Here is a 26,010-nt window from a genome sequence, read left to right as displayed (position 1 = left end):
TTTATTATGTTCAACATAGGAGGGCCAAGCACAGGAAGCAGCTCCTTCAGCAGTTTAGTAGGAATAGGATCCAGTATGCAGCTTGAAGGTTTAGAGGCCATGATTATTTTCATCATTGTGTCAAGAGATATAGTACTAAAACACTTAAGTGTCTCTCCCGATCCCAGGCCCTCGCAGAGCTGTGCAGATCCAGGACAGCTAAGCCCTGGAGAAATACGCAGATTCAAAGAGGAGTCCGTAATTTGCTTTCTAATGGTCATGATCTTTTCCTCAAAGAAGTTCATGAATTTATCACTGCTGAAGTGAAAGCCATCCTCTCTTGGGGAATGCTGCTTTTTAGTTAGCTTTGCAACAGTATCAAAAAGAAATTTTGGATTGTTCTTATTTTCCTCGATTAAGTTGGAAAAGTAGGATGATCGAGCAGCAGTGAGGGCTCTTCGGTACTGCACGGTACTGTCTTTCCAAGCTAGTCGGAAGACTTCCAGTTTGGTGTGGCGCCATTTCCGTTCCAATTTCCTGGAAGCTTGCTTCAAAGCTCGGGTATTTTCTGTATACCAGGGAGCTAGTTTCTTATGACAAATGTTTTTCGTTTTTAGGGGTGCAACTGCATCTAGGGTATTGCGCAAGGTTAAATTGAGTTCCTCAGTTAAGTGGTTAACTGATTTTTGTCCTCTGACGTCCTTGGGTAGGCAGAAGGAGTCTGGAAGGGCATCAATGAATTTTTGTGTTGTCTGAGAATTTATAGCACGACTTTTGATGCTCCTTGGTTGGGGTCTGAGCAGATTATTTGTTGCGATTGCAAACGTAATAAAATGGTGGTCCGATAGTCCAGGATTTTGTGGAAAAACATTAAGATCTACAACATTTATTCCATGGGACAAAACTAGGTCCAGTGTATGACTGTGGCAGTGAGTAGGTCCAGAGACATGTTGGACAAAACCCACTGAGTCGATAATGGCTCCGAAAGACTTTTGGAGTGGGTCTGTGGACTTCTCCATGTGAATATTAAAATCACCAAAAATTAGAATATGATCTGCTATGACTACAAGGTCTGATAGGAATTCAGGAAACTCAGAGAGGAACGCTGTATATGGCCCAGGAGGCCTGTAAACAGTAGCTATAAAAAGTGATTGAGTAGGCTGCATAGATTTCATGACTAGAAGCTCAAAAGATGAAAACGCCATTTTTTTTTTTGTAAATTGAAATTTGCTATCGTAAATGTTAGCAACACCTCCGCCTTTGCGGGATGCACGGGGAATATGGTCACTAGTGTAACCAGGAGGTGAGGCCTCATTTAACACAGCAAATTCATCAGGCTTAAGCCATGTTTCAGTCAGGCCAATCACATCAAGATTATGATCAGTGATTAGTTCATTGACTATGACTGCCTTTGAAGTGAGGGATCTAACATTAAGTAACCCTATTTTGAGATGTGAGGTATCACGATCTCTTTCAATAATGGCAGGAATGGAGGAGGTCTTTATCCTAATAAGATTGCTAGGGTGAACACCGCCATGTTTAGTTTTGCCCAACCTAGATCGAGGCACAGACACAGTCTCAATGGGTATGGCTGAGCTGACTACACTGACTGTGCTATTGGCAGACTCCACTAAGCTGGCAGGTTGGCTAACAGCCTGCTGCCTGGCCTGCACCCTATTTCACTGTGGGGCTAGAGGAGTTAGAGCCCTATCTATGTTGGTAGATAAGAGGAGAGCACCCCTCCAGCTAGGATGGAGTCCGTCACTCCTCAGCAGGTCAGGCTTGGTCCTGTTTGTGGGTGAGTCCCAGAAAGAGGGCCAATTATCCACAAATGTTATCTTTTGGGAGGGGCAGAAAACAGTTTTCAACCAGCGATTAAGTGCTGAGACTCTGCTGTAGAGCTCGTCACTTCCCCTAACTGGGAGGGGGCCAGAGACAATTACTCGATGCCGACACATCTTTCTAGCTGATTTACACGCTGAAGCTATGTTGCACTTGGTGACCTCTGACTGTTTCATCCTAACATCGTTGGTGCCGACGTGGATAACAATATCTCTATACTCTCTACACTCGCCAGTTTTAGCTTTAGCCAGCACCATCTTTAGATTAGCCTTAACGTCGGTAGCCCTGCCCCCTGGTAAACAGTGTATGATCGCTGGGTGATTCGTTTTAAGTCTAATACTGCGGGTAATGGAGTCGCCAATGACTAGGGTTTTCAATTTGTCAGAGCTAATGGTGGGAGCCTTCGGAGTCTCAGACCCCGTAACGGGAGGAGTAGAGACTAGAGAAGACTCAGACTCAGACTCCGACTCGCTACATAATGGGGAAAACCGGTTGAAGGTTTCTGTCGGCTGAATGAGCGACACCGGTTGAGCATTCCAACAGTATTTCCCTCCAGAAGCCATGAGAAAGTTGTCCGGCTGCGGGGACTGTGCGGGGGGATTTATACTAACGTTACTGTCTGTACTTACTGGTGGCACAGACGCTGTTTCTTCCTTTCCTACACTGATATTACCCTTGCCTAACGATTGCGTCTGAAGCTGGGCTTGTAGCACAGCTATTCTCGCCGTAAGGCGAGAATTCTCCTGTATATTATGAGTACAGCGACTGCAATTAGAAGACATCATGTTAATGTTACTACTTAGCTTCGGCTGTTGAAGATGTTGATGAACCATGTCCAGATAAAGCGTCCGGAGTGAAAAAGTTGAATAAGGGAAAAAAGTTGCGATGGAAAAAAGGAAAATAACGTAAAGTTGGCAGCTAAAACGCACAGGAAAATGACTCTTCTGTCTCGGGATAAACGTCCGGGGTGAAAAAGTTTAACGAAAAAAGATGAGTGAGGACAAAACTAAAAAGTTGGTAAATTTGTTGAACACAGAGATTGATTAAACGTTTATTAAAAGTAAAACGTGAATAGTTTGGCAGGTAGCCAAGTAGCAACAAACAGCACAGCAGTACGGAGACAATGCGGATATATATATAGGGCTATATATCATACTACTAGTATATAGGGCTATATATCATACTACTATTATATAGGGCTATATATCATACTACTAGTATATAGGGCTATATATCATACTACTAGTATATAGGGCTATATATCATACTACTAGTATATAGGGCTGGGCTATATATCATACTACTAGTATATAGGGCTATATATCATACTACTAGTATATAGGGCTATATATCATACTACTAGTATATAGGCCTAGATATCATACTATTATTATATAGGGCTATATATCATACTACTAGTATATAGGGCTATATATCATACTACTAGTATATAGGGCTATATATCATACTACTAGTATATAGGGCTGGGCTATATATCATACTACTAGTATATAGGGCTATATATCATACTACTAGTATATAGGGCTATATGTCATACTACTAGTATATAGGGCTATATATCATACTACTAGTATATAGGGCTGGGCTATATGTCATACTACTAGTATATAGGGCTATATGTCATACTACTATTATATAGGGCTATATATCATACTACTAGTATATAGGGCTATATGTCATACTACTAGTATATAGGGCTATATATCATACTACTAGTATATAGGGCTATATGTCATACTACTAGTATATAGGGCTATATGTCATACTACTAGTATATAGGGCTATATATCATACTACTAGTATATAGGGCTATATGTCATACTACTAGTATATAGGGCTATATGTCATACTACTTGTATATAGGGCTATATATCATACTACTAGTATATAGGGCTGGGCTATATGTCATACTACTAGTATATAGGGCTATATGTCATACTACTAGTATATAGGGCTATATGTCATACTACTAGTATATAGGGCTATATATCATACTACTAGTATATAGGGCTGGGCTATATGTCATACTACTAGTATATAGGGCTATATGTCATACTACTAGTATATAGGGCTATATATCATAATACTAGTATATAGGGCTGGGCTATATGTCATACTACTAGTATATATGGCTATATGTCATACTACTAGTATATAGGGCTATATATCATACTACTAGTATATAGGGCTGGGCTATATGTCATACTACTAGTATATAGGGCTATATATCATACTACTAGTATATAGGGCTATATATCATACTACTAGTATATAGGGCTATATATCATACTACTAGTATATAGGGCTATATGTCATACTACTAGTATATAGGGCTATATATCATACTACTAGTATATAGGGCTATATGTCATACTACTAGTATATAGGGCTATATATCATACTACTAGTATATAGGGCTATATGTCATACTACTAGTATATAGGGCTATATATCATACTACTAGTATATAGGGCTATATATCATACTACTAGTATATAGGGCTATATGTCATACTACTATTATATAGGGCTATATATCATACTACTTGTATATAGGGCTATATATCATACTACTAGTATATAGGGCTATATATCATACTACTAGTATATAGGGCTATATATCATACTACTAGTATATAGGGCTATATATCATACTACTAGTATATAGGGCTATATATCATACTACTAGTATATAGGGCTATATATCATACTACTAGTAAATAGGGCTATATATCATACTACTAGTATATAGGGCTATATATCATACTACTAGTATATAGGGCTATATGTCATACTAATAGTATATAGGGCTATATATCATACTACTAGTATATAGGGCTATATATCATACTACTAGTATATAGGGCTATATATCATACTACTAGTATATAGGGCTATATGTCATACTACTAGTATATAGGGCTGGGCTATATGTCATACTACTAGTATATAGGGCTATATGTCATACTACTAGTATATAGGGCTATATATCATACTACTAGTATATAGGGCACGATGATATGATGCGTGGACCTCCCACTACGACTCGGGAAACCATGCAGTTTATTAAGCTACAGATGAAATATGCCTTATTAATGACAAACTTCACAGGGAGGTGAAAGTGCACGATGACGAGCTTGATGCTCCTTTTCAGTAAATATTTAGGGTTTTATACTGGTGACATGATGATCGATGCTTGACTGCTGTTTGACAAATACAAATAATCTCTCTCTTATCCATAATAACCTCATCATGTAGACTAGCCCACCTTCACAGTCTACCCGCCCTGTATCTATGAGCTGTTGGCTAGAGGCCAAGACCAGAGTAGGCACATTAGTTTTTAACACAAGTGTTTGTGACAACAATATCAGTAGAGTTAGAAACACATTCAACTTTAGGTTTTTATTTGTTACATGAAAACTTCAAAATAACATTTTTTGCGTCATCACACACTGATTTTCATCTGCAATTTTGGTGGAAACAAACCATTGGTGGGAAAATGTGCATATTTCCTTTATTTTTATTTTTTTAGAGCATTTGTATGAAAATCTGTCGCCAATTGGATGGAAACATGTTATGACCATATATTTTCAATGGATTCAACGGCAGTTCTTACTTTCGCCACAAGGGGCATTGTGCCGATTTTTAGGGGTTATTTTGGTACCTGCACTGCCTCACAGGCAAGATTCATGGCAAAAAAAGTACATTGAGTTTCATCACTCAGTTATTACATTTATATTACATTTAACAAACCAAGCATTGAAATACTGTTATGTAAGGTCAAGTAGAAATCCAAACCGGTCCATTCATCAATAGCGTTAAATCCACAACTTCAATCCCTCCACAGCCTCATAGAGGATCTAGATACATTTTCTATGCTCTCTGGATTACAACCAAATTATGATAAATGTACTATATTATGTATTGGATCACTAAAAAATAAAAAATTTACATTACCATGTAGTTTACCAATAAAATGGTCTGATGGTGATGTGGATATACTCGGAATACATATCCCAAATGAAACAAATGATCTCACTTCAATAAATTTTAATAGAAAGTTAGCAAAAATAGATAATATCTTACTACCATGGAAAGGTAAATACCTGTCTATTTGTGGAAAGATCACCCTGATTAATTCTTTAGTATTATCCCAGTTTACCTATTTGCTGATGGTCTTGCCTACGCCTAGCGAACAGTTTTTTAAATTATATGAGAAAAAAATATTCCATTTTGATTTGGAATGGCCAAAATTAAACAGGCCTATTTATATAATGAATATGAATTCGGAGGACAGAAATTATTAAATATATCACTAAAAGCTTCAGTCATACAAAAGTTATACTTAAATCCGAACTGGTTCTCTAGCAAATTAGTAAGATTGTCTCACCCAATGTTCAAGAATGGCCTTTTCCCCTTTATTCAGATTACAACCTTTCACTTTCAGTTATTTGAAAATATCAGTATTTCTAAAACAAGCCATAGAAAGTTGGTTGCAATTTCAATTTAATCCTCCAGAAACGATATAAAAATAATGCAACAAATATAGTGGTTAAACACAAATATACTAATTGATTTTAAAAAATGAAAAAATGTTTAAAAAGGTATAATCTTCGTAAATGATATCATCGGTAGGACTGGTGGAGTTATGTCGCACATGCAGCTAACAAAAACATACGGAAATGTCTGCTCTACCCAAAATTACAACCAAATAATTGCAGCATTACTGCAAAAATGGAAGAGGAAAGTGGAAGGGGGAAAAAGTAAGGAACTTGTCTGTCGGCCCTGCATTAAAGAACATAATTGGTTAAAGAAAACTGTGATAAATAAAAAAGTATACCACTTTCATTTAAGGACCAAAGGATTGACAGCCGTCCCATATGGATTTCAAAATAGTTGGGAAGAGATTTATGACGTACCGATTCCATGGCACATGGTTTACGCAAAACGACGCCGGACTCCAGGCTCTGTCGTAGCCGGCCGCGACTGGGAGACCTATGGGGCGGCGCACAATTGGCCCAGCGTCGTCCAGGGTAGGGGAGGGAATGGCCGGCAGGGATGTAGCTCAGTTGGTAGAGGATGGCGTTTGCAACGCCAGGGTTGTGGGTTCGATTCCCACGGGGGGCCAGTATGAAAAAATAATAATGTATGCACTCACTAACTGTAAGTCGCTCTGGATAAGAGCGTCTGCTAAATGACTAAAATGTAATGTAATGCAATGTAAATGGATTCAAAATGTAGAATTTTTCAATTTAAATTATAATACAAAATTCTTGCTACCAATAGAATGTTATTTATATGGGGGATACAATCTTCCCAGCTCTGCAGATATTGCTGTGAAGAGACAGAATCATTTGTTTTGGTACTGTCCATTTGTAGCTTGTTTTTGGACACAGGTCCAGGAATGGCTAAAGGATTGCAATATTTACCTGGAGCTAACCCTGCAGATAGCGCTACTGGGTGACCTGAAAAGTAATAGTCAATCAATCAATAATATAATAATACTTTTAGCAAAAATATTTATTTGCAATTTACAATCTGTAGAAACAATGAGAATAGAAAGGTTCAGAACTTTTGTGAAACATCACAGTACGGTTGAAATATATATGGCAAATAGAAATCCAATATGGATGGTGTTAAGAGATAGATGGGAGGTGTTGAATGGAGCTGAAGGATGGGACTAATAACAACAACTAATAACAACAAGATAACTAATGTAAAGCATACTGTGTCCATAATAAGTATATGGGTTGTATGTTGGGAGCTTTTGGGAAAGAGCACAGTTAGGAAAATATGACATATAGAAGCAAACCGGATGGACATCATGAAAATGATCGGAGAGGTTGAGAGTAGAAGAAGTTCAGGAGAAAAAACAAACAAAATAAAACTACTATAAAATTGACTGTGTCCATAAAATGTATATAGTATGTATAAGCTGGAAGTAGAGGCCTAAGCGTTGTTGTTCACTAGTTTACTCCAATTAGGAAAGGGGTGGTGGGGTTGGAAAGTAATAAAGGGGAATATATTTAGAAAAAGGATATGTGTAATGTATGTATGTATGTATGTATGTATGTATGTATGTATGTATGTATGTATGTATGTATGTATGTATGTATGTATGTATGTATGTATGTATATTTATTTATTTATTTATTTATTTATATATATATATACATACACATATATGTATATGTATTTACAGTTGAGGTCGGAAGTTTACATACACCTTAGCCAAATACATTTAAACTCAGTTGGGATGGTGTTCTCCGGCTTGCAAGCGTCCCCCTTTCTTCTCCAAACATAACGATGGTCATTATGGCCAAACAGTTCTATTTTTGTTTCATCAGACCAGAGGACATTTCTCCAAAAAGTACGATCTTTGTCTCCATGTGCAGTTGCAAACAGTAGTCTGTCTTTTTTATGGCGGTTTTGGAGCAGTGGCTTCTTCCTTGCTGAGCGGCCTTTCAGGTTATGTCGATACAGGACTCATTTTACTGTGGATATAGATACTTTTGTACCTGTTTCCTCCAGCATTGTAGAATAATAGTGAAGACATCAAAACTATAAAATAACACATATGGTATCATGTACTAACCAAAAAAGTGTTAAACAAATCAAAATATATTTTATATTTGAGATTCTTCAAATAGCCACCCTTCGCCTTGATAACAGCTTTGCACACTCTTGGCATTCTGTACAAAGTAAGGTACAAACAACGCGAAAACACACACAATAGCAGAAGTGGTTAGGAGCCGTAAAACGGCAGCCATCTCCCCCGTGGTTAGGAGCCGTAAAACGGCAGCCATCTCCCCCGTGGTTAGGAGCCGTAAAACGGCAGCCATCTCCCCCGTGGTTAGGAGCCGTAAAACGGCAGCCATCTCCCCCGTGGTTAGGAGCCCGTAAAACGGCAGCCATCTCCCCCGTGGTTAGGAGCCCGTAAAACGGCAGCCATCTCCCCCGTGGTTAGGAGCCGTAAAACGGCAGCCATCTCCCCCGTGGTTAGGAACCGTAAAACGGCAGCCATCTCCCCCGTGGTTAGGAGCCGTAAAACGGCAGCCATCTCCCCCGTGGTTAGGAGCCGTAAAACGGCAGCCATCTCCCCCGTGGTTAGGAGCCGTAAAACGGCAGCCATCTCCCCCGTGGTTAGGAGCCGTAAAACGGCAGCCATCTCCCCCGTGGTTAGGAGCCCGTAAAACGGCAGCCATCTCCCCCGTGGTTAGGAGCCGTAAAACGGCAGCCATCTCCCCCGTGGTTAGGAGCCGTAAAACGGCAGCCATCTCCCCCGTGGTTAGGAGCCCGTAAAACGGCAGCCATCTCCCCCGTGGTTAGGAGCCGTAAAACGGCAGCCATCTCCCCCGTGGTTAGGAGCCGTAAAACGGCAGCCATCTCCCCCGTGGTTAGGAGCCGTAAAACGGCAGCCATCTCCCCCGTGGTTAGGAGCCGTAAAACGGCAGCCATCTCCCCCGTGGTTAGGAGCCCGTAAAACGGCAGCCATCTCCCCCGTGGTTAGGAGCCGTAAAACGGCAGCCATCTCCCCCGTGGTTAGGAGCCGTAAAACGGCAGCCATCTCCCCCGTGGTTAGGAGCCCGTAAAACGGCAGCCATCTCCCCCGTGGTTAGGAGCCGTAAAACGGCAGCCATCTCCCCCGTGGTTAGGAGCCGTAAAACGGCAGCCATCTCCCCCGTGGTTAGGAGCCGTAAAACGGCAGCCATCTCCCCCGTGGTTAGGAGCCGTAAAATGGCAGCCATCTCCCCCAGCGCCATTCTATTATTCCATGTTTATTACGATGACCACTACAGATAACTAGAGGTGCTGCTATGTTATGATGACCACTACAGATAACTAGAGGTGCTGCTATGTTATGATGACCACTACAGATAACTAGAGGTGCTGCTATGTTATGATGACCAGTACAGATAACTAGAGGTGCTGCTATGTTATGATGACCACTACAGATAACTAGAGGTGCTGCTATGTTATGATGACCACTACAGATAACTAGAGGTGCTACTATGTTTGATCCTGTGGGAGGAAGATGTTGTCCTATTATCAGTGTTCTCCTCTCCCAGGCTGGCAGCCATAGCGTTGCTGTACCTGGACCAAGAGGATGCCTTCTGGTGTCTCATCACTATCGTAGAGGTCTTCATGCCCCGGGATTACTACACCAAGACCCTGCTGGGATCACAGGTACACTACTACACCACTACTACACCACTACTACCCCACTACTACACCACTACTACACCACTACTACACCACTACTACACCACTACTATATCACTACTACACCACTACTACACCACTACTACACCACTACTATATCACTACTACACCACTACTACACCACTACTATATCACTACTACACCACTACTACACCACTACTACACCACTACTACACCATTACTACACCACTACTACACCATTACTATATCACTACTACACCACTACTACACCACTACTACACCACTACTACACCACTACTATATCACTACTACACCACTACTACACCACTACTACACCATTACTACACCACTACTACACCACTACTACACCACTACTATATCACTACTACACCAAGACCCTGCTGGGATCACAGGTACACTACTACACCATTACTATATCACTACTACACCATTACTATATCACTACTACACCACTACTACACCACTACTACACCACTACTACACCAAGACCCTGCTGGGATCACAGGTACATTACTATATCACTACTACACCACTACTACGCCATTACTATATCACTACTACACCACTACTACACCAATACCCTGCTGGGATCACAGGTACACTACTACACCACTACTACACCACTACTACACCACTACTACACCACTACTACACCAAGACCCTGCTGGGATCACAGGTACACTACTACACCACTACTACACCACTACTACACCATTACTATATCACTACTACACCACTACTACACCACTACTACACCACTACTACACCAAGACCCTGCTGGGATCACAGGTACATTACTATATCACTACTACACCACTACTACACCATTACTACACCACTACTACACCACTACTACACCACTACTACACCACTACTACACCATTACTACACCACTACTACACCACTACTACACCATTACTACACCACTACTACACCATTACTACACCACTACTACACCACTACTACACCATTACTACACCACTACTACCCCACTACTACACCACTACTATATCACTACTACACCAAGACCCTGCTGGGATCACAGGTACACTACTACACCATTACTATATCACTACTACACCATTACTATATCCCTACTACACCACTACTACACCACTACTACACCACTACTACACCAAGACCCTGCTGGGATCACAGGTACATTACTATATCACTACTACACCACTACTACGCCATTACTATATCACTACTACACCACTACTACACCACTACTACACCAATACCCTGCTGGGATCACAGGTACACTACTACACCACTACTACACCACTACTACACCACTACTACACCAAGACCCTGCTGGGATCACAGGTACACTACTACACCACTACTACACCACTACTACACCATTACTATATCACTACTACACCACTACTACACCACTACTACACCACTACTACACCAAGACCCTGCTGGGATCACAGGTACATTACTATATCACTACTACACCACTACTACACCACTACTACACCACTACTACACCACTACTACACCACTACTACACCATTACTACACCACTACTACACCACTACTACACCACTACTACACCAAGACCCTGCTGGGATCACAGGTACATTACTATATCACTACTACACCACTACTACACCATTACTACACCACTACTACACCACTACTACACCACTACTACACCACTACTACACCACTACTACACCATTACTACACCACTACTACACCACTACTACACCACTACTACACCACTACTACACCACTACTACAACATTACTACACCACTACTACACCACTACTACACCACTACTACACCACTACTACAATATTACTACACCACTACTACACCACTACTACACCATTACTACACCACTACTACACCACTACTACACCATTACTACACCACTACTACACCACTACTACACCACTACTACACCATTACTACACCACTACTACACCACTACTACACCAATACCCTGCTGGGATCACAGGTACAGTACTACACCACTACTACACCACTACTACACCATTACTACACCACTACTACACCACTACTACACCATTACTACACCATTACTACACCATTACTACACCATTACTACACCACTACTACACCACTACTACACCACTACTACACCACTACTACACCACTACTACACCACTACTACACCATTACTACACCATTACTACAACATTACTATATCACTACTACACCACTACTACACCATTACTACACCATTACTATATCACTACTACACCACTACTACACCACTACTACACCATTACTACACCATTACTACAACATTACTATATCACTACTACACCACTACTACACCACTACTACACCACTACTATACCAAAAACCTAATTGTCTTGTTGCCAGAGTTCTCATGTTGCCCTGGTGTGGATTATGTTCTTTTCATGTGATAAATCAATGTATCAGCAGACAGCATGATGACTAACTCAGCAGGACAACAATGTGTCAGCAGACAGCATGATGACTAACTCAGCAGGACAACAATGTGTCAGCAGACAGCATTAGGACTAACTCAGCAGGACAACAATGTGTCAGCAGACAGCATTAGGACTAACTCAGCAGGACAACAATGTGTCAGCAGACAGCATTAGGACTAACTCAGCAGGACAACAATGTATCAGCAGACAGCATTAGGACTAACTCAGCAGGACAACAATGTGTCAGCAGACAGCATTAGGACTAACTCAGCAGGACAACAATGTGTCAGCAGACAGCATGATGACTAACTCAGCAGGACAACAATGTGTCAGCAGACAGCATGATGACTAACTCAGCAGGACAACAATGTGTCAGCAGACAGCATGATGACTAACTCAGCAGGACAACAATGTATCAGCAGACAGCATGATGACTAACTCAGCAGGACAACAATGTGTCAGCAGACAGCATGATGACTAACTCAGCAGGACAACAATGTGTCAGCAGACAGCATTAGGACTAACTCAGCAGGACAACAATGTATCAGCAGACAGCATGATGACTAACTCAGCAGGACAACAACGTGTCAGCAGACAGCATGATGACTAACTCAGCAGGACAACAATGTGTCAGCAGACAGCATTAGGAATAACCAGGGCCATATATTTTGAGAGTTGGGACAACTTTTAGAATTATTTATTTTTTCTAATTCTAGACTTTCAGTTACATATCATTATTGAAATACACCCAATGTGATGTTACCCATTAACATTAACATGGCTCTCAAAGAATGTTATAGTCAAGGGTTGGAACCTATTCAGGGAACAGAACCCAAAACCGGCAAATAACAATATTATTTTAGGAACAGAACCTGAACCGAAAACGAAAGTGATGTATACTGTTCCGGAACAGAACCATTATTTTAAAACTATGGGAACCAGTTAATAACGTTGTTTTAAGTTCCATGCATTTTTTTCCAGTCCCACAAAAATCTCATCAAAGCTCCTTTGCAAAGCCCCCACTCTGTCAGTCAGAAACGTATTCCAGCGTCCTCCTGCCAGCTGGACATCATTACCACTGGGTGGGTGTGTAGGTTACCTGCCCCTCCCCTGTGAAGCATGGCTTACTGTAGCCTACTGACCACCTGCCCCTCCCCTGTGAAGCATGGCTTACTGTAGCCTACTGACCACCTGCCCCTCCCCTGTGAAGCATGGCTTACTGTAGCCTACTGACCACCTGCCCCTCCCCTGTGAAGCATGGCTTACTGTAGCCTACTGACCACCTGCCCCTCCCCTGTGAAGCATGGCTTACTGTAGCCTACTGACCACCTGCCCCTCCCCTGTGAAGCATGGCTTACTGTAGCCTACTGACCACCTGCCCCTCCCCTGTGAAGCATGGCTTACTGTAGCCTACTGACCACCTGCCCCTCCCCTGTGAAGCATGGCTTACTGTAGCCTACTGACCACCTGCCCCTCCCCTGTGAAGCATGGCTTACTGTAGCCTACTGACCACCTGCCCCTCCCCTGTGAAGCATGGCTTACTGTAGTCTACTGACCACCTGCCCCTCCCCTGTGAAGCATGGCTTACTGTAGCCTACTGACCACCTGCCCCTCCCCTGTGAAGCATGGCTTACTGTAGCCTACTGACCACCTGCCCCTCCCCTGTGAAGCATGGCTTACTGTAGCCTACTGACCACCTGCCCCCCCCCTCCCCTGTGAAGCATGGCTTACTGTAGCCTACTGACCACCTGCCCCTCCCCTGTGAAGCATGGCTTACTGTAGCCTACTGACCACCTGCCCCTCCCCTGTGAAGCATGGCTTACTGTAGCCTACTGACCACCTGCCCCTCCCCTGTGAAGCATGGCTTACTGTAGCCTACTGACCACCTGCCCCTCCCCTGTGAAGCATGGCTTACTGTAGCCTACTGACCACCTGCCCCTCCCCTGTGAAGCATGGCTTACTGTAGCCTACTGACCACCTGCCCCTCCCCTGTGAAGCATGGCTTACTGTAGCCTACTGACCACCTGCCCCTCCCCTGTGAAGCATGGCTTACTGTAGCCTACTGACCACCTGCCCCTCCCCTGTGAAGCATGGCTTACTGTAGCCTACTGACCACCTGCCCCTCCCCTGTGAAGCATGGCTTACTGTAGCCTACTGACCACCTGCCCCTCCCCTGTGAAGCATGGCTTACTGTAGCCTACTGACCACCTGCCCCTCCCCTGTGAAGCATGGCTTACTGTAGCCTACTGACCACCTGCCCCTCCCCTGTGAAGCATGGCTTACTGTAGCCTACTGACCACCTGCCCCTCCCCTGTGAAGCATGGCTTACTGTAGCCTACTGACCACCTGCCCCTCCCCTGTGAAGCATGGCTTACTGTAGCCTACTGACCACCTGCCCCTCCCCTGTGAAGCATGGCTTACTGTAGCCTACTGACCACCTGCCCCTCCCCTGTGAAGCATGGCTTACTATAGCCTACTGACCACCTGCCCCTCCCCTGTGAAGCATGGCTTACTGTAGCCTACTGACCACCTGCCCCTCCCCTGTGAAGCATGGCTTACTGTAGCCTACTGACCACCTGCCCCTCCCCTGTGAAGCATGGCTTACTGTAGCCTACTGACCACCTGCCCCTCCCCTGTGAAGCATGGCTTACTGTAGCCTACTGACCACCTGCCCCTCCCCTGTGAAGCATGGCTTACTGTAGCCTACTGACCACCTGCCCCTCCCCTGTGAAGCATGGCTTACTGTAGCCTACTGACCACCTGCCCCTCCCCTGTGAAGCATGGCTTACTGTAGCCTACTGACCACCTGCCCCTCCCCTGTGAAGCATGGCTTACTGTAGCCTACTGACCACCTGCCCCTCCCCTGTGAAGCATGGCTTACTGTAGCCTACTGACCACCTGCCCCTCCCCTGTGAAGCATGGCTTACTGTAGCCTACTGACCACCTGCCCCTCCCCTGTGAAGCATGGCTTACTGTAGCCTACTGACCACCTGCCCCTCCCCTGTGAAGCATGGCTTACTGTAGCCTACTGACCACCTGCCCCTCCCCTGTGAAGCATGGCTTACTATAGCCTACTGACCACGTTACAAGCATCATTCAGAAATTAGACAAGAATGGATTGACTTTTTCAATGCTAGTTAAGGATACTATGGTTATCACGTTTCACATTGGATTTATTAACTAACTACCAGGGTTAGGGTTAAGCCCGGTTCAGATACAACAGCCGAGACGAGACAACTAGACAGTTTTAGAATTTTGTGTTGTAAAACAGCTGACTGAATACTGGGCGTTCAGATCGATAAGACAAGAAGCGCAGTTGAGACCGTTTCCCCGGTAACAGTGCCTCTTAACAATGATGTGGTGAAACTTTGAAATAAAGTTGTTTGTCAGTTGTTGTAGCAAGGTATTGTAGGAAATGAGTTTAATGAAATACATGCACCAGAAACACGACACACTATGACGTTGAATTTTTCCAGTAGCCGACGTTCTAAAACTAGACCCTTAAGATCAAGCAAACTTATTTTCTAAAACTACATAAATCCGTCTCGTCTGTCAGTTAGATGCGAACTGGGCTTTAGAGATTGAACTGACCCACACCTGTATTAGCCAGGACAAACATATTTTCACGATTTCACTAATATCATCAGATTAAATCAATCATATCACATTTTTGGGCTCATTCAGTATTTTTTACCTGATAAAGTAGAATCCTGTTGAAAAATGTTAAAAGTACCATTTATGGGCCTCCCGAGTGGCACAGCGGTCTAAGGTCTGAGGCGTCAATACAGACCCGGGTTCGATCCCAGGCTGTGTCACAGCCAGCCGTGACCGGGAGACCCATGAGACAGCGCACAATTGGCCCAGCGTCGTCCGGGTTAGGTGAGGGTTTGGCCGACCGGGATTTCCTTGTCCCATTGCACTCTAGCGACTCCTTGTGGCGGGCCGGGCACCTGCAAGCTGACTTCGGTCGCCAGCTGGACGGTGTTTCCTCCGACACATTGGTGCAGCAGGCTTCCGGGTTAAGCGAGCAGTGTGTCAAGAAGCAGTACGGCTTAGCAGAGGACGCATTGGCTCTCGACCTTTGCCTCTCCCGAGTCCTTAGGGGAGTTGCAGACTATAACTACCAATTGGAATCGAAATTGGGGAGTAAAATCTAATCAAATCAAATCTAATTTTATTGGCCACATGCGCCGAATACAACAGGTGCAGACATTACAGTGAAATGTAGACTTTAAACCCATAGAAAATCTGTGGAGGGAGCTGAAGGTTCGAGTTGCCAAACGTCAGCCTCGAAACCTTAATGACTTGGAGAAGATCTGCAAAGAGGAGTGGGACAAAATCCCTCCTGAGATGTGTGCAAACCTGGTGGCCAACTACAAGAAACGTCTGACCTCTGTGATTGCCAACAAGGGTTTTGCCACCTAGTACTAAGTCATGTTTTGCAGAGGGGTCAAATACTTATTTCCCTCATTGAAATGCAAATCAATTTATAACATTTTTTACATGCGTTTTTCTGGATTTTTTTGTTGTTACTCTGTCTCTCACTGTTCAAATAAACCTACCATTAAAATTATAGACTGATCATGTCTTTGTCAGTGGGCAAACGTACAAAATCAGCAGGGGATCAAATACTTTTTTCCCTCACTGTATATATTCCTAAAACATACATTGAAAATCATACTGTTGATGCTTCCGGTTATCATGTATTTTTGATTTATTGCCGAATGTTAAAACAGCAGTTATAAATGTCCAAATTCATAATCAATATGCTGTAATAAGTTGTGATATGTTGAAGACCAATACAAAAGTTAATCCCTACACACGTGTCACACGTGTGTTCAGATTCTATTTTGCTAAACCGCACACGGACCAATATTTACCGAGCGGCCACTCCAGACTGGAATTAATTAGCTTGTTTCTACTGTTGTCAATAGCGTGCGCAAATGAATCACTCATGTCGATCAATGGAACTTGGACAGTAACCGCGGCGACATGTACCGTCTTCTAACAGACAAACCTCAATGAGCTCGGGTCGATAGATGACAACCTGTCGGAAACATTTAGCAACTCAAACCTCAATGAGCTCGGGTCGATAGATGACAACCTGTCGGAGCTCGGGTCGATAGATGACAACCTGTCGGAGCTCGGGTCGATAGATGACAACCTGTCGGAGCTCGGGTCGATAGATGACAACCTGTCGGAGCTCGGGTCGATAGATGACAACCTGTCGGAGCTCGGGTCGATAGATGACAACCTGTCGGAGCTCGGGTCGATAGATGACAACCTGTCGGAGCTCGGGTCGATAGATGACAACCTGTCGGAGCTCGGGTCGATAGATGACAACCTGTCGGAGCTCGGGTCGATAGATGACAACCCAACCAACTCTGTGGGAAAATGATGATTTTGGTAGATGGTTAATAAGGGAACGCAACACTTTTTTGACTGGATAATTTCAACAAATCACCACCTCACATCTGTTTCTAAATAGCGACGGGTTGGCTTTCATTTCCATGATGGTGTAACTCTCAAGTCCAAGAATTCATGTGAGGCCAGAGACATCTTGTAGGAGGAGCGCCCATGTTTTTCCTGCCTGTCTGAAAATTACAGTTCCGTTCTAAAGCCCCACTACGGACTGACAAAAACACTGGTACTAAACCGAAAATATTGATCTGTTTTAAGCAATCGATTTAGTGAGATTGTGATGACTATACACCTAGGGCGGCAGGTAGCTTAGTGGGTAAGAGCGTTGTGCCAGTAACCGAAAGGTCGCTGGTTCTAATCCCCGAGACGACTAGGTGAAAAATCTGTCTGTGCCCTTAAGCAAGGCACTTAACCCTAATAGTTCATGTAAGTCTTTCTGGATAAGAGCGTCTGCTAAATGACTAAAAGGTCAAATGTATAAAACATCAAAGGATGGGTATTTCCTGTCATTCCTGTGTGGTTAGACCGTCAGACTGTGTAATGTAGTAACATCTTGAGTCCACCAGGGTAATTTGGGTAATTTGTGCAATATAACATAATTAAAAAAGTCAAAGTAATTCAATATTTGTATAAATGTAGCACACTCACACATTTTTACAACAATGACATCACTTCTTCCTACTTCAACCATGGAGAGAGTTTAAAAATGCTCCTAAGCACAATTTAACCACTACACTAGAGTGTCCAGAGGGTCTGTGCAGCTGGCTGAACGTTTGACGTCCCTACCTGTCTGTCCTCTCTGAGGACCAGCGAGTGTTCGAGGACCTGCTGACTTAGGGTTGGGGGTTAGGGACTGAGGTGACCCCTGTATATTCTCTGACCTCTAGGTGGACCAGCGTGTTTTTAAGGACCTGCTGAGTGAGAAGCTGCCCCGACTCCACGCCCACTTTGACCTCTACAAGGTCGACTCCTCCCTCATTACCTTCAACTGGTTCCTGGTCCTCTTCGTAGACTCAGTGAACTCTGACCTCCTCTTCAAGATTTGGGATGCCTTCCTGTACGAGGGACCAAAGGTAGGCTGGATAACATGGTAGGATGGTTAACAGGGTAGAATTGGTAGGATGGTTAACAGGGTAGGATGGTTAAATTTTTTACATTTTACATTTTAGTCATTTAGCAGACACTCTTATCCAGAGCGACTTACAGTTAGTGAGTGCATACATTTTTTAATTTATTTTTTATACTTAACAGGGTACAATGGTAGGATGGTTAACAGGGTAGTATGGTAGGACAGGTTAACAGGGTAGGATGGTTAACAGGGTAAGATGGTTAACAGGGTAGTATGGTAGGACTGGTTAACAGGGTAGGATTGTTAACAGGGTAGGATGGTTAACAGGGTAGTATGGTAGGATGGTTAACATGGTAGGATGGTAGGACTGGTTAACAGGGTAGGATGGTTAACAGGGTAGGATGGTTAAGAGGGTAGGATGGTTAACAGGGTAGGATGATAGGCCTGGTTAACAGGGTAGGATGGGAGTATGGTTAATATGGTAGGATGATAGGCCTGGTTAACAGGGTAGGATGGGAGTATGGTTAACATGGTAGGATGATAGGCCTGGTTAACAGGGTAGGATGGGAGTATGGTTAATATGGTAGGATGATAGGCCTGGTTAACAGGGTAGGATGGGAGTATGGTTAACATGGTAGGATGATAGGCCTGGTTAACAGGGTAGGATGGGAGTATGGTTAACATGGTAGGATGATAGGCCTGGTTAACAGGGTAGGATGGGAGTATGGTTAACATGGTAGGATGATAGGACTGGTTAACAGGGTAGGATGGGAGTATGGTTAACATGGTAGGATGATAGGACTGGTTAACAGGGTAGGATGGTAGGACTGGTTAACAGGGTAGGATGGTTAACAGGGTAGGATGGTAGAGCTGAAACAAGGAGGAACTGCTGGGACCCACATCACTTAGCCAAGTGCCTGTCTCTACCAGATCAGGACAAGGCATTGATACCAGCTTTGATATAAGCTGTGGCATGCTGTTTGTTCATGTTCAGACTTTTCTCATATTGATCCTATATGTCATCATTGCTTACTTTATATGGAGATCCATTGAGAACTCCAGTAACATGATCAATCAATCAATCAATCAATCAATCAATCAATGAAATGTATTTTATAAAGCGTTTTTGACATCAGCAGAGTCACAGAAAAAGTAACAAAGTGCTTTACAGAAACCGGCCTAAAACCCCAAACAGCAGCAATACAGAAACCCGGCCTAAAACCCCAAACAGCAGCAATACAGAAACCCGGCCTAAAACCCCAAACAGCAGCAATACAGAAACCCGGCCTAAAACCCCAAACAGCAGCAATACAGAAACCCGGCCTAAAACCCCAAACAGCAAGCAATGCAGAAACCCGGCCTAAAACCCCAAACAGCAGCAATGCAGAAACCCGGCCTAAAACCCCAAACAGCAGCAATGCAGAAACCCGGCCTAAAACCCCAAACAGCAGCAATGCAGAAACCCGGCCTAAAACCCCAAACAGCAGCAATACAGAAACCCGGCCTAAAACCCCAAACAGCAGCAATGCAGAAACCCGGCCTAAAACCCCAAACAGCAGCAATACAGAAACCCGGCCTAAAACCCCAAACAGCAGCAATACAGAAACCCGGCCTAAAACCCCAAACAGCAGCAATGCAGAAACCCGGCCTAAAACCCCAAACAGCAGCAATACAGAAACCCGGCCTAAAACCCCAAACAGCAAGCAATGCAGAAACCCGGCCTAAAACCCCAAACAGCAAGCAATGCAGAAACCCGGCCTAAAACCCCAAACAGCAAGCAATGCAGAAACCCGGCCTAAAACCCCAAACAGCAAGCAATGCAGAAACCCGGCCTAAAACCCCAAACAGCAAGCAATGCAGAAACCCGGCCTAAAACCCCAAACAGCAAGCAATGCAGAAACCCGGCCTAAAACCCCAAACAGCAGCAATGCAGAAACCCGGCCTAAAACCCCAAACAGCAGCAATGCAGAGGAAGAATCATGGTGGCTAGGAGAAACTCCCTAGAAGACAGGAAGAAACCTAGAGGAACCAGACTCTAAAGACTTGGAACAGTCTTAGCGTTAGTGTTTGATAGGAAGCTGACTCAGGTGTCATCGTACGGTGAGTTTCATGCCTCTGCCTCTCCTCAGATCATCTTCCGGTTCGCCCTCGCTCTCTTCAAGTACAAGGAGGAAGAGTTCCTGAAGCTTCTGGACTCCATGGCCATCTTCAAGTATCTCCGCTATTTCACTAGAACCATCCTGGACTGGAGGTACAGTACTCTAAACCTACCTTATTCCCTCTGTGTGAGTACTGTATGTCTCTCTGTGTGAGTACTGTATGTCTCTCTGTGTGAGTACTGTATGTCTCTCTGTGTGAGTACTGTATGTCTCTCTCTGTGAGTACTGTATGTCTCTCTCTGTGAGTACTGTATGTCTCTCTCTGTGAGTACTGTATGTCTCTCTGTGTGAGTACTGTATGTCTCTCTCTGTGAGTACTGTATGTCTCTCTCTGTGAGTACTGTATGTCTCTCTGTGTGAGTACTGTATGTCTCTCTCTGTGAGTACTGTATGTCTCTCTGTGTGAGTACTGTATGTCTCTCTGTGTGAGTACTGTATGTCTCTCTGTGTGAGTACTGTATGTCTCTCTGTGTGAGTACTGTATGTCTCTCTGTGTGAGTACTGTATGTCTCTCTGTGTATTGAGTACTGTATGTCTCTCTCTGTGAGTACTGTATGTCTCTCTGTGTGAGTACTGTATGTCTCTCTGTGAGTACTGTATGTCTCTCTCTGTGAGTACTGTATGTCTCTCTGTGTGAGTACTGTATGTCTCTCTCTGTGAGTACTGTATGTCTCTCTGTGTGAGTACTGTATGTCTCTCTGTGTGAGTACTGTATGTCTCTCTGTGTGAGTACTGTATGTCTCTCTGTGTGAGTACTGTATGTCTCTCTGTGTGAGTACTGCATGTCTCTCTCTGTGAGTACTGTATGTCTCTCTGTGTGAGTACTGTATGTCTGTCTGTGTGAGTACTGTATGTCTATCTGTGTGAGTACTGTATGTCTCTCTGTGTGAGTACTGTATGTCTCTCTGTGTGAGTACTGTATGTCTCTCTGTGTGAGTACTGTATGTCTCTCTGTGTGAGTACTGTATGTCTCTCTGTGTGAGTACTGTATGTCTCTCTGTGTGAGTACTGTATGTCTCTCTGTGTGAGTACTGTATGTCTCTCTGTGTGAGTACTGTATGTCTCTCTCTGTGAGTACTGTATGTCTCTCTGTGTGAGTACTATATGTCTCTCTGTGTGTTGAGTAATGTATGTCTGTCTCTGTGTATTGAGTAATGTACAGTGGTTCCTCAATTAAAAGTTTTGATCTTATGCCGTGACAGTTTGTGGTAGATGGTGGCAGATTGTGTCATTCTGTCATTGCACCACACTACCACAAGGGGGAGATAGAACGCTGATCTATCGGTAGTCTAAACTGTGGCACAAATTGGAGGGTTTTTCACACCTAGCCGAGCAATTAGACTATCCTTTTGTAGATGAATGGAGGTGTGAATGTTTCAGTCCGAGTCTCTCTCCTCTGGCACTAGTGTCCTGCTTCAGGCAATAAATAAATAGCTGGCGGTGGTCCTGGAATTGAGAGAGAACTTGGGTAAATAAAATGCTCAATTACACTTGCATGTGGACTGACGATTTTTGAAAAAGAGGATACTTGTGCTTTACAGCCCATTACATAAAGGAATAGTGGAGTGGGACAGAGCAGCACGGAGTGGGACAGAGCAGCTCAAAACTGCAGATAACACAAGGCCAACTATTGTGAAGGAATACTTGTGGCTCTGTCTCTTCAAGATGCCTGCTGTCCACCTGGGGACAGTGTGGCGTCACCTACAGATGGATGTGTGGTGTCAGAGACAGGCCAGCTGACAGCCTGTGACCAGGCAGAAATCATTCTAAATAACAAACTGGCTTTATTTACCACAGTGTGAAAGAGTGACAGCCGCTCAATATATAAAGTGAGTTTCTGAAACACGGAGTCCTTCTTTACTGATGGGAAGAAGAAACTGAATGAAAGAGTCCAGTGAGGACAGGAAGGACAGGGAGGACAGGGAGGACAGGGAGGGCAGGGAGGGCAGGGAGGGCAGGAAGGACAGGAAGGACAGGGAGGACAGGGAGGGCAGGGAGGACAGGAAGGACAGGGAGGGCAGGGGGGATAGGGAGGGCAGGAAGGACAGGGAGGGCAGGGAGGGCAGGGAGGGCAGGGAGGACAGGGAGGACATGGAGGGCAGGGAGGACAGGGAGGACAGGGTGGGCAGGAAGGACAGAGAAGACAGGGAGGGCAGGGAGGACAGGGAGGGCAGGGAGGACAGGGAGGGCAGGAAGGACAGGGAGGACAGGGAGGACAGGAAGGACAGGGAGGACAGGGAGGACAGGGAGGACAGGAAGGACAGGGAGGGCAGGGAGGGCAGGGAGGACAGGAAGGACAGGGAGGGCAGGGAGGGCAGGGAGGGCAGGGAGGACAGGGAGGACAGGGTGGGCAGGAAGGACAGAGAAGACAGGGAGGGCAGGGAGGACAGGGAGGACAGGGAGGGCAGGGAGGGCAGGAAGGACAGGGAGGACAGGAAGGACAGGGAGGACAGGGAGGACAGGGAGGACAGGAAGGACAGGGAGGGCAGGGAGGGCAGGGAGGGCAGGGAGGACAGGGAGGACAGGGAGGACAGGGTGGGCAGGAAGGACAGAGAAGACAGGGAGGGCAGGGAGGACAGGGAGGACAGGGAGGGCAGGGAGGGCAGGGAGGACAGGGAGGACAGGGAGGACAGGAAGGACAGGGAGGACAGGAAGGACAGGGGGGACAGGGAGGACAGGGAGGGCAGGGAGGGCAGGGAGGACAGGGAGGGCAGGAAGGACAGGGGGGACAGGGGGGACAGGGAGGACAGGGAGGGCAGGGAGGACAGGGAGGACAGGGGGGACAGGGAGGACAGGGAGGACAGGGAAGGCTATTTTTATTAAACATTTTTTGGTGGGGTAGGGGGATATATAGGCTATTTAATATATTCATTTAGGCTTAGCTTATTTAGTAGGCTATTTTTGCAGCATAAAGTTATATTTGTCAGAATAAAGCTGAGTGTGTGATGCGTGATTTGAAGGAGTCAGGCGCAGGAGGGTAAATCACAGAATAACAGGCTTTAATCCGCAAAATACAGGTTTACGCAGAACTGTTTATTAGTCACATTGTGATGAGGTGGTGTTGAAGGAGTCAGGCGCAGGAGGGTAAATCACAGAATACAGAGTTTATTCCGTAGGACAGCGTAACCAGTCCAGAGGTAAAACAGGCGCACTGGAACAAACATGCACACAGGGGAAATACCCTGGCGATACAAAATACTGAGCTCAACCAAGCTACTAATTCTCACAATGAACAATCACCCACAAGGACAAGGGGGGGAGAGGGAACACTTATACAGGTACTGATGAGGGGATATGAACCAGGTGTGTGTAATAAACAAGACAAAACAAATGGAATGATGAGATGAGGAGCGGCAGTGGCTAGAAGGCCGGTGACGACGAACGCTGAAGCCTGCCCCGAACCAGGAGAGGAGGCAGCTTCGGAGGAATTCGTGACAGTGTGACTCACTCATTCGTGGCTTTGGATCAAAATAAATAAGTACCAACATTCTTTCTGCTAGTCACACCTGCCCAGACCCACCTGCCCAGACCCACCTGCCCAGACCCACCTGCTCACACCCCCTATCTCCAGATCCACTACATCACACCTGCCCAGACCCACCTGCCCAGACCCACCTGCCCAGACCCACCTGCCCAGACCCACCTGCCCAGACCCACCTGCCCAGACCCACCTGCTCACACCCCCTATCTCCAGATCCACTACATCACACCTGCCCAGACCCACCTGCCCAGACCCACCTGCCCAGACCCACCTGCCCAGACCCACCTGCTCCAGACCCCCTATCTCCAGATCCACTACATCACACCTGCCCAGACCCACCTGCTCACACCCCCTATCTCCTGATCCACTACATCACACCTGCCCAGACCCACCTGCCCAGACCCACCTGCCCAGACCCCCTATCTCCAGATCCACTACATCACACCTGCCCAGACCCACCTGCCCAGACCCACCTGCCCAGACCCACCTGCCCAGACCCCCTATCTCCAGATCCACTACATCACACCTGCCCAGACCCACCTACCCAGACCCCCTATCTCCAGATCCACTACATCACACCTGCCCAGACCCACCTGCTCACACCCACCTGCCCAGACCCACCTGCTCACACCCCCTATCTCCTGATCCACTACATCACACCTGCCCAGACCCACCTGCCCAGACCCACCTGCCCAGACCCCCTATCTCCTGATCCACTACATCACACCTGCCCAGACCCACCTGCCCAGACCCACCTGCCCAGACCCCCTATCTCCTGATCCACTACATCACACCTGCCCAGACCCACCTGCCCAGACCCACCTGCCCAGACCCACCTGCCCAGACCCCCCTGCCCAGACCCACCTGCCCAGACCCACCTGCCCAGACCCACCTGCCCAGACCCCCTATCTCCATATCCACTACATCACACCTGCCCAGACCCACACCTCACTCTCCGCCACATTACCTTTACATTTTAGTCATTAAGCAGATGCTCTTATCCAGAGTGACTTCATACATTTTCATACTGGTGTTGCAAGCACCATGCTCTACCAACTGAGCTACAAAGGGGCACAAGGCCTCAAACTGCACCATTTTGTTTCTCTCTGTTGCCCACGCACTTTCAACATTTGGAAAATAAAAGCATTTAAAGGCTGACATTAGTTGATTTTCAGTTTTTAAGTCTACGTTTTTTCAAGATGATTGAGGAGAAAAGTATGGTCCAACCCATCGGGTATCTCACTGCACCCCAATATGCCATGTCTTGAAATATGCGGACAGACGGATTAAACGTTTCCAGCCAACTTTCTGACTCCGCCCATAACTTTGGGACTTTATAACATTCCCAGAAGGCATGGATTATTATAACCTAATGAAAAATGAACCTGGGAACCT

At 45.2% G+C, this 26,010-nt stretch overlaps 1 protein-coding gene across 1 annotated transcript in view; it reads left to right on the top strand.

The window, feature by feature from the left end:
* The window catches only part of tbc1d2b (TBC1 domain family, member 2B), a gene marked incomplete at its 5' end in the record, with an annotated part of 43,988 nt that overhangs the window by 9,470 nt on the left and 8,508 nt on the right, over positions 1-26,010 (top strand). The window contains 3 exons of the mRNA XM_084200499.1: positions 9,911-10,028; positions 18,794-18,979; positions 21,105-21,226. Of these exons, the coding sequence (XP_084056625.1) occupies positions 9,911-10,028; positions 18,794-18,979; positions 21,105-21,226 (426 nt within the window). The remainder of the gene's footprint in view (positions 1-9,910; positions 10,029-18,793; positions 18,980-21,104; positions 21,227-26,010) is intronic.

Source organism: Coregonus lavaretus, assembly GCF_964263955.1.
Source record: "Coregonus lavaretus genome assembly, contig: HAP1_SCAFFOLD_515, whole genome shotgun sequence".
Classification (NCBI taxonomy): Eukaryota; Metazoa; Chordata; class Actinopteri; order Salmoniformes; family Salmonidae; genus Coregonus; species Coregonus lavaretus.
This window is presented reverse-complemented; position numbering and strand designations above follow the sequence as displayed.